At 37.9% G+C, this 12,350-nt stretch overlaps 1 protein-coding gene across 1 annotated transcript; it reads right to left on the reverse strand.

The window, feature by feature from the left end:
• Positions 1 to 1,467: 1,467 nt before the first annotated feature.
• On the reverse strand, positions 1,468 to 3,855 carry LOC122996558 (D(1)-like dopamine receptor). The gene has a single exon (XM_044372062.1). The coding sequence runs from the start codon at positions 3,344 to 3,346 to the stop codon at positions 1,847 to 1,849; it is 1,500 nt and encodes a 499-aa protein (XP_044227997.1). The 5' UTR covers positions 3,347 to 3,855; the 3' UTR covers positions 1,468 to 1,846.
• Positions 3,856 to 12,350: the final 8,495 nt, after the last annotated feature.

Here is a 12,350-nt window from a genome sequence, read left to right on the forward strand (position 1 = left end):
ACTTGCTGTCACTTGAAATGATGCTATTTAAGTGAGCTACAGAATGTTAGCTTGTCCAAATCAAGCTAAATTTAGCTTTGTTTGTCCCAACTTGAGCGGTTCACTTCTGAGCCCAATCTGCTGATTGGTCAGCTTCAGGAAGCTTCCTTCAACTCCAGAGGCTACGTAAACAAACTATAGTAGCAGGATTTCACTACTTTATCTTGTTCTTTACTCAAAATATCAACTTCTTGAATCCATCTGTACACGCTGGGAGCTCGAATTCGATCCAAAGTATGAGAGTGGACAATGTGAACCAACCTCAGCAACAAAGATTACAGAACGGACAGACGTTTACGAACATGTGCAACAACCCGACATCACCTCATCGGCAAGATAGAAAAAACAATGAAGGCACCAGAAGAGCGTCCCCAACACAGCCCGAAGTTATCAACCTGCCTCTGCTGGCCAAGAGAGAGTGTAAACAAACAGGGGAAGAGAGAAGGGCTAAGCTAAGGCTAACTCCTCATCGGCTATCTCTACCCAGCAGTTTCCTCGCCAATGTACAGTCGCTGGTGAACAACATGGATGAACTGCGACTGCTGATCACCACTCATAAAAGGATTATGGACTGCAGTGTCATGATTTTTACAGAAATATGGCTTAACAACAATATTCCCAATAGCGCCGTTGAGCTACCGGGGTGCTACATCCTCAGGGTGGATACAACAGCTAATGACTCCAGTAGATCCAGAGGTGGGGAGTGGGGGATTGTGCATTTATGTCAATAAAACTTGGTGTAAGGACAATGCCGTGCACCAATACCTTTTTATTTGCCTAGAGAGTTTACATCTAATGTTGTGACTACAGCATACATCCCCCGGATGCTAATGCTAGGCTTGCAATGAAAGAATTGCATGCTGCATTTAGCAAACTACAGATTCCACACCCAGCTGATGCTAAGGTGCTCTAGTTCTTATATAAGTTAGGGGAGGGGTCATTCTAGTATGACTCCATTACATTATGGAGCCACTATTTCAGGCCTGCCCAGAAAATCTTGAACACAAAAACAGTGAAAAACAGTTTAACAGTCTAACTACATAATTCACTATTATATAGTTAAGTCTTTTCACGTTTTCAGAAATTACTGTGTTTAAAAAGTAATATCTGATTTTCTTTTACATGGACTTTAAAACTTCATCACAGTTTGACAAGGCCTGTCACAGTGTCACAGATGCTAGACCTTCACGAGACAGTTCTTCAGAGGAAGTAGAGCCTGAAACAACACCGTTTAATGTCACACTTGTCTCAGAGATTGAATTTACTCAACCTTTAACTTCTCTCATTCGTGACTAAACTGGACTAAATGATGAAATCAGTGAGGGATCTGAGCTTCACCTTGATTCACCTTATCAACCATGAAAAAAGCAGAAACCATTAAAACATTCAAAGATTCAGCTTAACAAATTACATTTAATGTCTGACAAAACATTGTTTTTCTAAAAATGATCATTTATCTACAACCTTAATGTGTCAAACAGGTCTAGAAACTAAATCTGTTTCCATTTAGATAAGTAGCAAACACAATAATGAAACAAACAATCCATCAGTCACATAGAAAAATTCAATAAACTCTGAAGCTAAATGCTTGAGTCTTTCTGATATGTTGTGTGTCTCCAGGCTTTAAAGAGCAGCTGAGTGATATAACCCTCAAAGTCCTGTTTGTTATTCCAAACCAATAAACAGCAAACATGATGAGGGACAAACAAGACAAGAAGAATAGAAGTTCATGCTTTCATTTTGAAGGAAACGCTCCATAACTTCCTGTACAGTTATGGCTGACAATCAGCTCACTGCAGTTTGTGTTCTATCCATCCTGGTGGACTTGTCCAGGTATGAGTGCATCACTCTCCAGCCCTGCCGCCGACGTGAACGGTGTGATCGTCTCCAAGGAGATCTCCGGGTCGTCCTCCAGCTGCACGGTGGCAGGAAGCAGCATCAGTCTGTTGTGGCTCTGTGACCGATTCGAGATGAGTGACTCCTCGTCAAACTGTGCGCTCATGTCCTCCAACTGGTCAGACCCGACGTTAATGGTGCGAGGATGTTGCTGCGGCTGCGCGGGTACCAGCGTCTCCTTGTGGAGCGTCGTGTCGTGGTGGTAAGATACCATCTCGTTGCTGAAGTTTACGGCTTCCACCGCATTGCTCGAGCAGATCCTGTTGCAGCCCAGAATGGTGGCGAAGGCCCGGCGGAAGTCGGCGTTGAAGGCGTAAATGACCGGATTGAGGGAGGAGTTGGCCCAGCCGAACCACACGAAGACGGTGAAGGTGGTGTCGCTGACGCAGGGCGGGTCACAGAACGGGACGGTGCAGTTGAGGACGAAGAACGGCAGCCAGCAGAAGACGAACACCCCCATGATGATGGAGAGCGTCTTCAGGACTTTGGTTTCCTTCTTAAACGACGACTTTAAAGAGGCTTCATCGTTGTTCCTGTGCTGCTGGTGCTGGTTCCTGTTCACGCCGTAGCCTTGGTTCTGCGCCTGTTCCGCCGCCCGCTCCAAAGACGTGATCCGGCGGATCTGGGTCTGAGCGATCCTGTAGATACGGGTGTAGGTGGCGATCATAATCACCACCGGGATGTAGAAGCTGATGAGGGAGGAGGAGATGGCGTAGGTTTTGTTCAAGTTGGCGACGCAGCTCTTGGCGGCGCTGCTGGTGTTGACACTGCTGCTGTTGGTGAAGTTCCTGCTCATCATTTCCACCAGCTCCTCCATCACCTCCTCCTCCTCCTCCTCCTCCCCTGCCCGGTGCCAGTTGAGCTGCACTGGTATGAAGGAGATCAGGATCGAGAGCGTCCACGCCACCCCGATCATGACAAACGCCACCCGGTGAGTCATCTTCCGCTCGTACTTGAACGGGCTGGCGATGGCCCAGTAGCGGTCCACGCTGATGATGCACAGATTGAGGATGGACGCTGTGGAGCACATGATGTCAAAGGCGATCCAGACACCACAAAATCGGCCAAACAACCACGTGCCGGTCACCTCGGTGATGGCCTCCCACGGCATCACCAGCACGGCCACGAACAGGTCGGACACAGCCAGAGAGATGACGAAGAAGTTGGTGACTTTGGAGCGCAGGTGGCGGAACTTCACCACGGCTGCGCACACCAGCGTGTTCCCGAGCAGCGTGGACACGATGAGCAGGAAGAGGACGCAGCCAACGAGGACGCGCAGCCCGCCGCTCCCTCCACCGCTCCCGGCATCCCCCTCCTCTCCCTCCCCTTCCTCCTCCTCTTCCTCTCCACCTGTCCCGTCCAGCTCCGACAGAACTTGAGTGAAATTACTCCACATCGTGTAGTTTTCCATTTTCCCCCCCACAAAGAGAGTAATTAAAAGTAGAAACAGGCGATTAATATCCACACACACCGCTTCTCCTCTTCCCAGCTGCTCCTGACGCACAAACCATCATCTGTTCTCTGAATGAAGAGTAAAAAGAGTGAGGGAAAAGTCGCTCTCTTCAATAAAAATCCTATTTCCTCTTTATTTGCATGCGTCTTCTTATAATGAGATCCTTATCCCGGACAGTCAAAGCGCAAACAATATCCAGAAAAATGTTCCGCGTGTATTTATTCTCAGAAATTCCTCTAATATTAAACATAACACATAAAAATTGTGACAGTAAAATAATAACAGTGGTGATAATAAATCCAGCCGGCAGGTCAGTGTCTCACGGGGGTGAATACAGGTCTCTGTCCCGGTGTTTCACTCACCTCTCGGAGTGTGACGCGCTGAGATGGAAGCCGCTGCGGGGCTCGTTTACCTCCTCAGCACAGGTAGTAGATTACTGTGATCCACTTCACTGTAGCGCGTTACAGTTTTCACTGACATAAGTGAGTTATTAGATCATGTTGATTCATTTCCGCGGAACTGAACCACGAGCGTTACGCGCACAGCTCGCCTCTTTCTCACAAGAGAAATATCACCTGTCATCATAAAATAACGGAATTGTTATGATGTCATTTAAAGCGACAATTTATTTCCATTAGATCTAACGTAATTTCTATTTGTTTGGAGACATAATGACCTCAAGCTGTAGGAGAAGATAATTACAGACGGATGACATCATTATTGCTTTAATGTTTATTACAATTACTCAGTGGTCAGTTTATTACAGTCACCTAAATAAAACGAATGCAACAGCTGTGCAATAAATCCATGAAAGTTATAATGTTTAGTTTTATTTGAATCTGTTTTAAAGAGATGTTTTATTTTATAGTCATGTTCAGTTACATCACAATTCATTCACAGGACGGACAAACAACAGCACCACACTACAAAAAAAATCACTGGGTTAAAATTTATATATAATATTCAAAAGATACAGAAGTTTTAAACAATCAATCACAGGTAAGTTTAGAAAGAATACAGTAGATAATAAAGCTTAAGTTTGCAATAAAATAACAAATAACACTAATACTGGGTCAAAACAGCCGCTTGTCCTGAGTGGCATTCTGGGTAACATAACATAGTATTGTGTTGGTGCTTTATTGACCCAAACTGGCTAAAATTTACCCAGTGATTTTTAGAAACAAACAAACAAACCAACACCTCTCTAGAATAAAAACTGAACATTAGGCAAGTGTATTTGCAGAGCACATTTCATACATAAGAGCAATTCAAAGTGCTTTTCATAATGCAGTAAAACATTTTAAAAAGCAAGAAAAACAACATAAAAACATTTAAAATACCATTTAAAAGAATAGAAAACATTCAAAATGAAGATAAAAGAGAAATAAATACAAGATAAGCTGATGACTAAAAAAACAGTTACATTGAATAATAAGCTCTAATAATAAGTCGAATGTTGAGTTCACACCAAACACAAAGCAAATTTTTTCACACGATGAGATTACATACAAAGTCAATGCAAAAATGCACATAGATGTAAACTCACACAAGGCAACGCAAATGGTGCATTGAAAATATTCAACTTGAGTGAGAAATTTGCATGTCACTGTGCCGTTAAAGCCTGTCAGTGTTGAGGTTCTCCTGATATCTTGACGTCCTACCTGGTAAATTCTGAAAATATGTGTCTGTTACTTGATTTCAGCTATTAGTTGTACTTTACTCTGGACCAAGTTGCGTCAGTTAGCATGACCGGTCAGAGCTGGCTTTCCCGCCATTCTTGTCTGGCTTAGTAGCCATTTAGATTGAACAGTTTATGTTTACGTGTGTTTCTTATTTCTGGTAGTTTTATTTTTTCCAACATTGAATCAAAGTAGATTTCTTCTGAGACAGAAACAGAAAAGGACCCTTTATATTCACAGTGAAAACAGATCTCTACAAACTGATTTAAATTCATTAAAATATACAAAAAAATATAAAAAATATAAAATCCATAATCTTTTTTACTTGTAAAATGTAGATCTGAAAAGTAGTTCATAACTATAGCTGTGAAATGAATGTAATGGAATAAAAAAGTACAATATTGGCCTCCAACTGTAGAGGAGTAGTATAAAATACTCTATAGTACCCCAAAATTGTACTTAAACACAGCACTTAAGTAAATGTACTTTGTTACATTCTACCACTGGTTATTTTCTAGTAAAAAAAAAAAAACCCATTAGGAACACCATAAAACACTTGTACTACTTGATAGAAAACATGTTTTTAATCAATCAGTTTCAAATTAGATTCAGTTCTCCATCTTTTTGAAAGCATCTGCTGCTTATATGGAACCATTAATGAACATTACAATCAATGTTCCTTCAAGCCAAATGACAGATCACTCTGTAGGTTGTAATGAGGACCTCTGCTGGCTGAAACAGTTTTAACACAGCTGAGAGTGAAGAGAGGTGAAGGAACGAAAGTATTATGAGCTTGATGTAGTTAAAGTATTGCAGTAAAAGTACATAAGTATTATGAGCTTGATGTAGTTAAAGTATTGCAGTAAAAGTAGTGGTTTGGTCCCTCTGACTGATATATTATTATATATGACATCATTAGATTATTAATAGTGAAGCATCAGTGTTAGAGCAGCATGTTACTGTTGTAGCTGCTGGAGGTGGAGCTAGTTTACATTACTTTATATACAGTTAGCTAGTTTAGTCCAGTGGTTCCCAACCTAGGGGTCGGGCCTCTCCAAAGGGTCAGCAGATAAATCTGAGGGGTCGTGAGATGATTAATGGGAGAGGAAAGAAGAAAAAACAAAGTTCTGATACACAAATCTGTTTTCAGTTTTTGGACTTTTTCTCTAATCTTTGATTTTTGCTGAAATATTGGATCATTTGAACATTTATTGAAATGAAAGCATGTGAGAAGTTTAGAGGGAAAAATCACTATTTGGTGGAGCTGTTAACAACTCATAGACATGTGAAATGTGACCCCGACTACACACTGCTTTTTGTAAGACGTCAAAAGCCAAAAAGGTTGGAAACCACTGGTTTCATCTTTAACAATGTGTTGTATTTTAAAAGCTTATTATATTATCCATTGTGTCAAATCTTCATCTGAAAAGTAACTAAAGCTGTCAAATAAATGTAGTGGAGTAGAAAGTACAATATTTCCCTCTGAAATATAGTGGAGTGGAAGTATAAGTTAGTCGTACTTGAGTAAATGTACTTAGTTATTTTCAACCACTGATGAGCAGATGTTTTCTGTATCTCATGATGTGTTAAAGTCTTTGTATTTCTGCAGTGGATGTTTCTTTTTGTTTATTTTTTTTTGTGGTCAACCAAAGAAGATGTAACATCAGATGAAATATTATCAAAGAAGAAGAAGAGTGAGTTTGTTTATACAGCAGCCTTCTGAAAATCAATGAGACCTGCAGTCTCAGAGGATCATAGACATTAAAATTTGTACATGGGAGATTTTTCTGCTTGTCCAGTGACGGAGAGTCTTTAAAAATTCAGACATTTATCTACTTTTCCGAACTGTCAGAAAGTCATAAACAGAATTAACATTTATTGAAGTAAAGGGCAGAGTTTGCTTTGAAGAAAGGAAGGCGTTCGTTTTCACGCACCAAAGTTAAAAAGGCTTGCGACTTGATAAAATAATGTCCTCACATTTACACATAAAATACTGACTTTGGCTTCACTTCTGTATGAGGGAACAGTAACTCTGAAAACACAGAAGTTTGACTTTAAGTTAAACCTTCCAGACTGAATGTAAAGAATGTCCAAAAACGTTACACAGATATGGATCTAGAGTGAGGTCTGGATTCATGGCCTCAGAGAAATGAACAAAAATAAGGATTTAATAGATGTTAAAAAAGAAAAGTGATGAAACTTTGATGGTTATTATTCCAAATGAGGACACTCCCATTTACCTTTAACTGCATATTCACACATTTCAAGCATCCCTCTCTGATCAGTGAGATATCCTCACTTTTTATACACTGTAAAAAAAAAAAAAGTTATTTCACAGAAATTTACTGTATTATTTTACAGTTTTTTTTGTTTTTTCTACATCAAGTGTAAATGCCATAAAAACACAGTAAATTATTTTTATTAAAGATATTCACCATAAAATAAAGGCTGTAATCTGTAAATTAATATAATGGAATATTATACTTTTTTAACAGGATTTTTCAATTACTTAATGGTCTTGAATATTACATTACATTGAATTCTATGTAAAAATACAAATAATACACATCCTATTACTGAATGTAAAATCAAGGCAACTTTCTGTTTTTTTTTTACTTTAAATTTCATGTAAAAAAAGAAATAGTTAAAAAAAAGTTTAAAAAAAACACTTACTGTCAAATAACAGTAAAAAACCTTTAGTTATTCTACAAAGAATTCTTTTTTAAATACATATATTTACTGTAGACATTATCTGCATTTTTACAGTCCAACTGTTGTAAAATAAAAAGAAATAATATATAAAATATTGCTAGAATGCTAAATAAATGTATAAATGTGCACAAAAAAATGAAAAACATTGCAGAAATACCTTAAAATTCCCTAATTTAAATAATGGCTTGTTTTATACAGTATTCTTTTGTAAATTCATAGAATTATCCAATTTATCCTTAAGACTGCCCCATCAAAGCACAAATTTCTGGATGTAAAACACAAAAAACTATGTAAAATTATATTCAAATTATCCTCCTTTAACACCCATTAATGGTATCTTGAGAGCTTTAAGCTTTAATTGTATGTGATTATCTCATCTATTTACAGTAAATTCCTGGTAAAAATATTGGTTTGATACTGTACAAAAAATAGGATCATGCGAAAATGGCTTACAAAAACATAATTTTAATAATCATTACCTTATATAAACATTATCTGAAAGTAATTACAAGCAACTATCCAATAGATCTACAGACTTTTCCAATTAATGTATGAGATTTACTGTATACAAACACTATTTGACAGTAATTACAAGCAACTATCTAATATATCCATCTGACACTCTTCTTCAGAAGGATATTTTTTATATATTGTATGTACACTGCCATCATTCTTCAGAACCTGCCACAGCTGTGAGTACTGTAGCTCTCTCAATTTGATTTGGGCATTGCATTGTGGGAGAATATTATCCATCAATAGCACACACAAAAATAAATCAAAAGTCAATTTTGTCACTTTTCCATTATGAACATACTAAACATTTAAACCTGCTGTATACTGAATGAGTGATCCAACTGTGGTGAATGACGAATGAGCAGAATACGCTGAATGAAACTTAATGACTCTTTTGTCCACTCTACTGCTGTGTTTTTTAGATATATATTGTATAGTCTGAATATACATTCATATTTCTATCTCCAGTGGATTGGAAATGTGCTTTACTACTTTAGGGGAGATGTCAATCAAAGACAGTCTATACAGGCCCACACACTGCTAAGTAGAGGGGCCTTTAAACTGGGAGAAGCAACAGTATTTAAAAATATATTGTTATGACCTGGCCACAAAAAAAAAAGCAGAAACAAGGGATTTTGCAGCCTTTAAATGTTTATTTCATAGTTGTGGTTTCAGGGTGAGTTAAGAGCAAAACAACAAATAAAAGGGAACTAAAACTAATCAACCCAAAATTACCTATTTAAACATAAAGAAACAAAAATACAAATCACTGACATAACTCCTAACTTAACAGAAACAGGAAGAAAGATATTAAAAAAATGCCATCCACCCCTACAGAAACTGGGCTGTTAAATATATTTACAAAGTTATTTACAGTACTGTACACAGTGGGTCAGAGAAGCAGAACAACAACAGCAACAACAACGATAGATACCTGACTAGCAACAGCAGGAACAGAGGGAGAAGGACATCCCCGCGTCAGCGTAGTCCATGGGGTTTCCTGCGGATGAGAAAGCACAAAGAACTCCGGGGAAGAAGTCAAGTTAGTAACATGCATTAATGGTAAAAGAATACATACAGATGAAGAGGAGGAGGAGGAGAGAGGAGCTCAGTGCATCAAGGGAAGTCCCCCAGCAGTCTAGGCCTATAGCAGCATAACTAAGGGCTGGTCCAAGGCGAGCTTGGTCGGCCCTGACTATAAGCTTTATCAAAAAGGAAAGTTTTAAGCCTACTCTTAAACGTAAAGAGAGAGAGAGTTGATTTTAATTACTTTCAAAAATGTTTATATAATGTATACCCCATAGATTTATGGGAAAAGCCTGAAAATATATTGGAGAGCTGCTTGTAATTAAAGTTAAATAATGTTTATATAAAGTTAACCTCATACATTAATGGGGAAATGTATGTGTATATATTTCATAGTTGCTTTTAAATACTATCAAATAATGTTTATATAAAGTAAACCCCATACATTTATGGGAAAAGCCTGTAAATATATTGGAGAGTTGCTTGTAATTACTATCAAATAATGTTTATATAAAGTAATGATTATTAAAATTATGGTTTTGTAAACTATTATCACATGATCTCATTTTTTTGTACAGTAGAAAACCAACATTTACCAGGGATCTACTGTAAATAGATTGGATAATCACATAAAATAAAAGCTTAAAGCTCCCAAGGTACCATTAATGGGTGTTAAAGGAGGGTAATTTGAATGTAATTTTACATAATTTTTCTGTGTTTTACATCCAGAAATCTGTACATTGATGGGGAGTTCTTGTGAATGGATTGGATAATCCTATGAATTTACCAAAGATTACTGTATGAAAACAAGCGTCTTCATTTAAATTAGGTCATTTTAAGGTAGTTCTGCAATCTTTTTCATTTTTTGTGCAGATTTATACATTTGTTTAACATTCTAGCAATGTTTTATAATGAGATTTTCTTTTTATTTTATAATGGTTGGACTGTAAAAATGTAGACAATGTCCAAAGTAAATATCCGTATTTTTGATATAAATCTCTGTAGAATAACTAAGGTTTTTTACTGTTACTTGATGGTAAGTGTTTGGCAACTTTTGCTGCCAGACTTTTTACCATTTTTTTACGATTTTTTTTTTTTTTTTTTACAGTGCAGATTGTGAAAGATGGGGATATGGTACCCTTTAACAAGTTGAAAAATCTGTTTGATATGAGAGATTCTGAATTTTTATCTGGACAATAAATTGAGGGGAAATGCCTTGGGGAGGAGTTTGGTTTCAGCACTAAATAAGTTGATGTCCCTTGTCGCTCCTCACAGCTTATCTTCCATTCAATATCAGTGGGAGATGACGGACTTGGGTGTATGCCTGACCACAGCATAGTGGGAGACGGTTTTAAAAAGCACCACAGATGTATCCAAATGAGTAAGACGCAAAACCCTACAAATAAAAATTGCGCATAGGGCTTATATCACACCATGTACATTAAAGTAAATGGATCATTCCCTTTCAAATGTGTGCTGCATGGCTTTAGAGAAGTAGGAACACATATCCACCTGTTGTGGCACTGCCCTCCCATGAGGAGCTTTTGGAATAAGGTCATTTTGAGATTGTCTTCTATTCTGGATGCAAAAATACCCCAATGTCCATTAGTCTCCCTTTTCGGCAGAAAGGTAGAAAATATATAGTTAACACTCATGCACCACATCATTGCATTAGCTTTTATGTCAGTTAAACATATTATTATGACAAATTGGAAATTACACATACCAAAGTGTTTCAGGCTTGATTATTGGTTAAAAGACTTCATGAATGTATTGTCAATGGAATGGGCAGCCTCAGCCCTCCTTGATTATGATCATGGATTTGATGGACCCTGGATATTTATCAGATCATATCTGAATAATATGTTATGTTATTGTTTGTTTGTTTGTTTGTTTGTTTGTTTGTCTTGTTTAGTTTGATTTGGTATTGTACATGGTGTTGAACACTATTCTTTTATGTGAAATATTTGTGTTGGCTAACATTGTCTAATGCCAGTGTTTAATCCCTTGTTATGGGGCTGGGCAATATGGCCTATAAATAATATCCCAATATTGTTGGGCTATATTGCAATACACAATATATATCATGGTATTTCACAATCTCTTCTTAACTACTGTAAACTACTAAATAAACTACAGTTATGATAATTAAATAAAGTACTGCTACAATAAAGTACTGTTATAATAAAGTTAAATAAAGTACCGTTAAAGTCAAAGTCATTTATTTATAGAGTACATTTCATACAGAAAGCAACACAATGTGTTTCACAAGGCCAAGAGCAATACATGTGTAATAATATAAAGTACGAACATACATATCTTCATACATAAAAGCAAGCATACGCTTGCATACATGACGGATAGATAATTAAAGTGCATAATAATAGAGCTAAAACAGGAGCAGACAGTTGCTTGACCTAGTTAAACACAACAGTAAAAAGAAGGAAGAGTCTACTTTCAAAGGTACTAAGCGTCTCTCCTCCTTTGGCCAGCTTATTATACCAGCGGGGTATCTGATGACTGGCAAGGCGTATGTGTTGATGGCTCGTATCTTGTTCTTCCCATTCAGCCGACTTTTCAGGACCTGCCTTATTCTGTGTAGGTATTTGCCTTCTGGTAGCTCAACCTCCTCGGTCCTGATCACCTTCCTTCTCTTCGATACCATCTGACCACACTTATCTAGTACGAATGACATTCCAATGTCGTTGCTGTAGATCCTGGTGAGGTGGATCAATGAGTCGTTGTCTCGCTCATTCCTGGCATACAGGAATGATGTCATCCATGTAGAGGAGGTGACTGATGGTTGTTCCACTTCGGAACCAGTACCCGCAGCCACTCTTTGAGATGATCTGGCTGAGGGTGTTCAGGCCTATGCAGAACAGCAGCAGTAGTAGTATATGCACCTTGGTATATGCCGCACTTGATGGTACTTGTGCAACTGGCTTTGAGTTGGCCTCCAGAGTCCTTTTCCACAGCCCCATTGAGTTCTTGTTAGTTCTGATTGAGTTCTTCTTAGTGTCCTGTTGATGTTG

This window comes from Thunnus albacares, chromosome 14 (genome assembly GCF_914725855.1).
Source record: "Thunnus albacares chromosome 14, fThuAlb1.1, whole genome shotgun sequence".
In the NCBI taxonomy this organism is placed as follows: Eukaryota; Metazoa; Chordata; class Actinopteri; order Scombriformes; family Scombridae; genus Thunnus; species Thunnus albacares.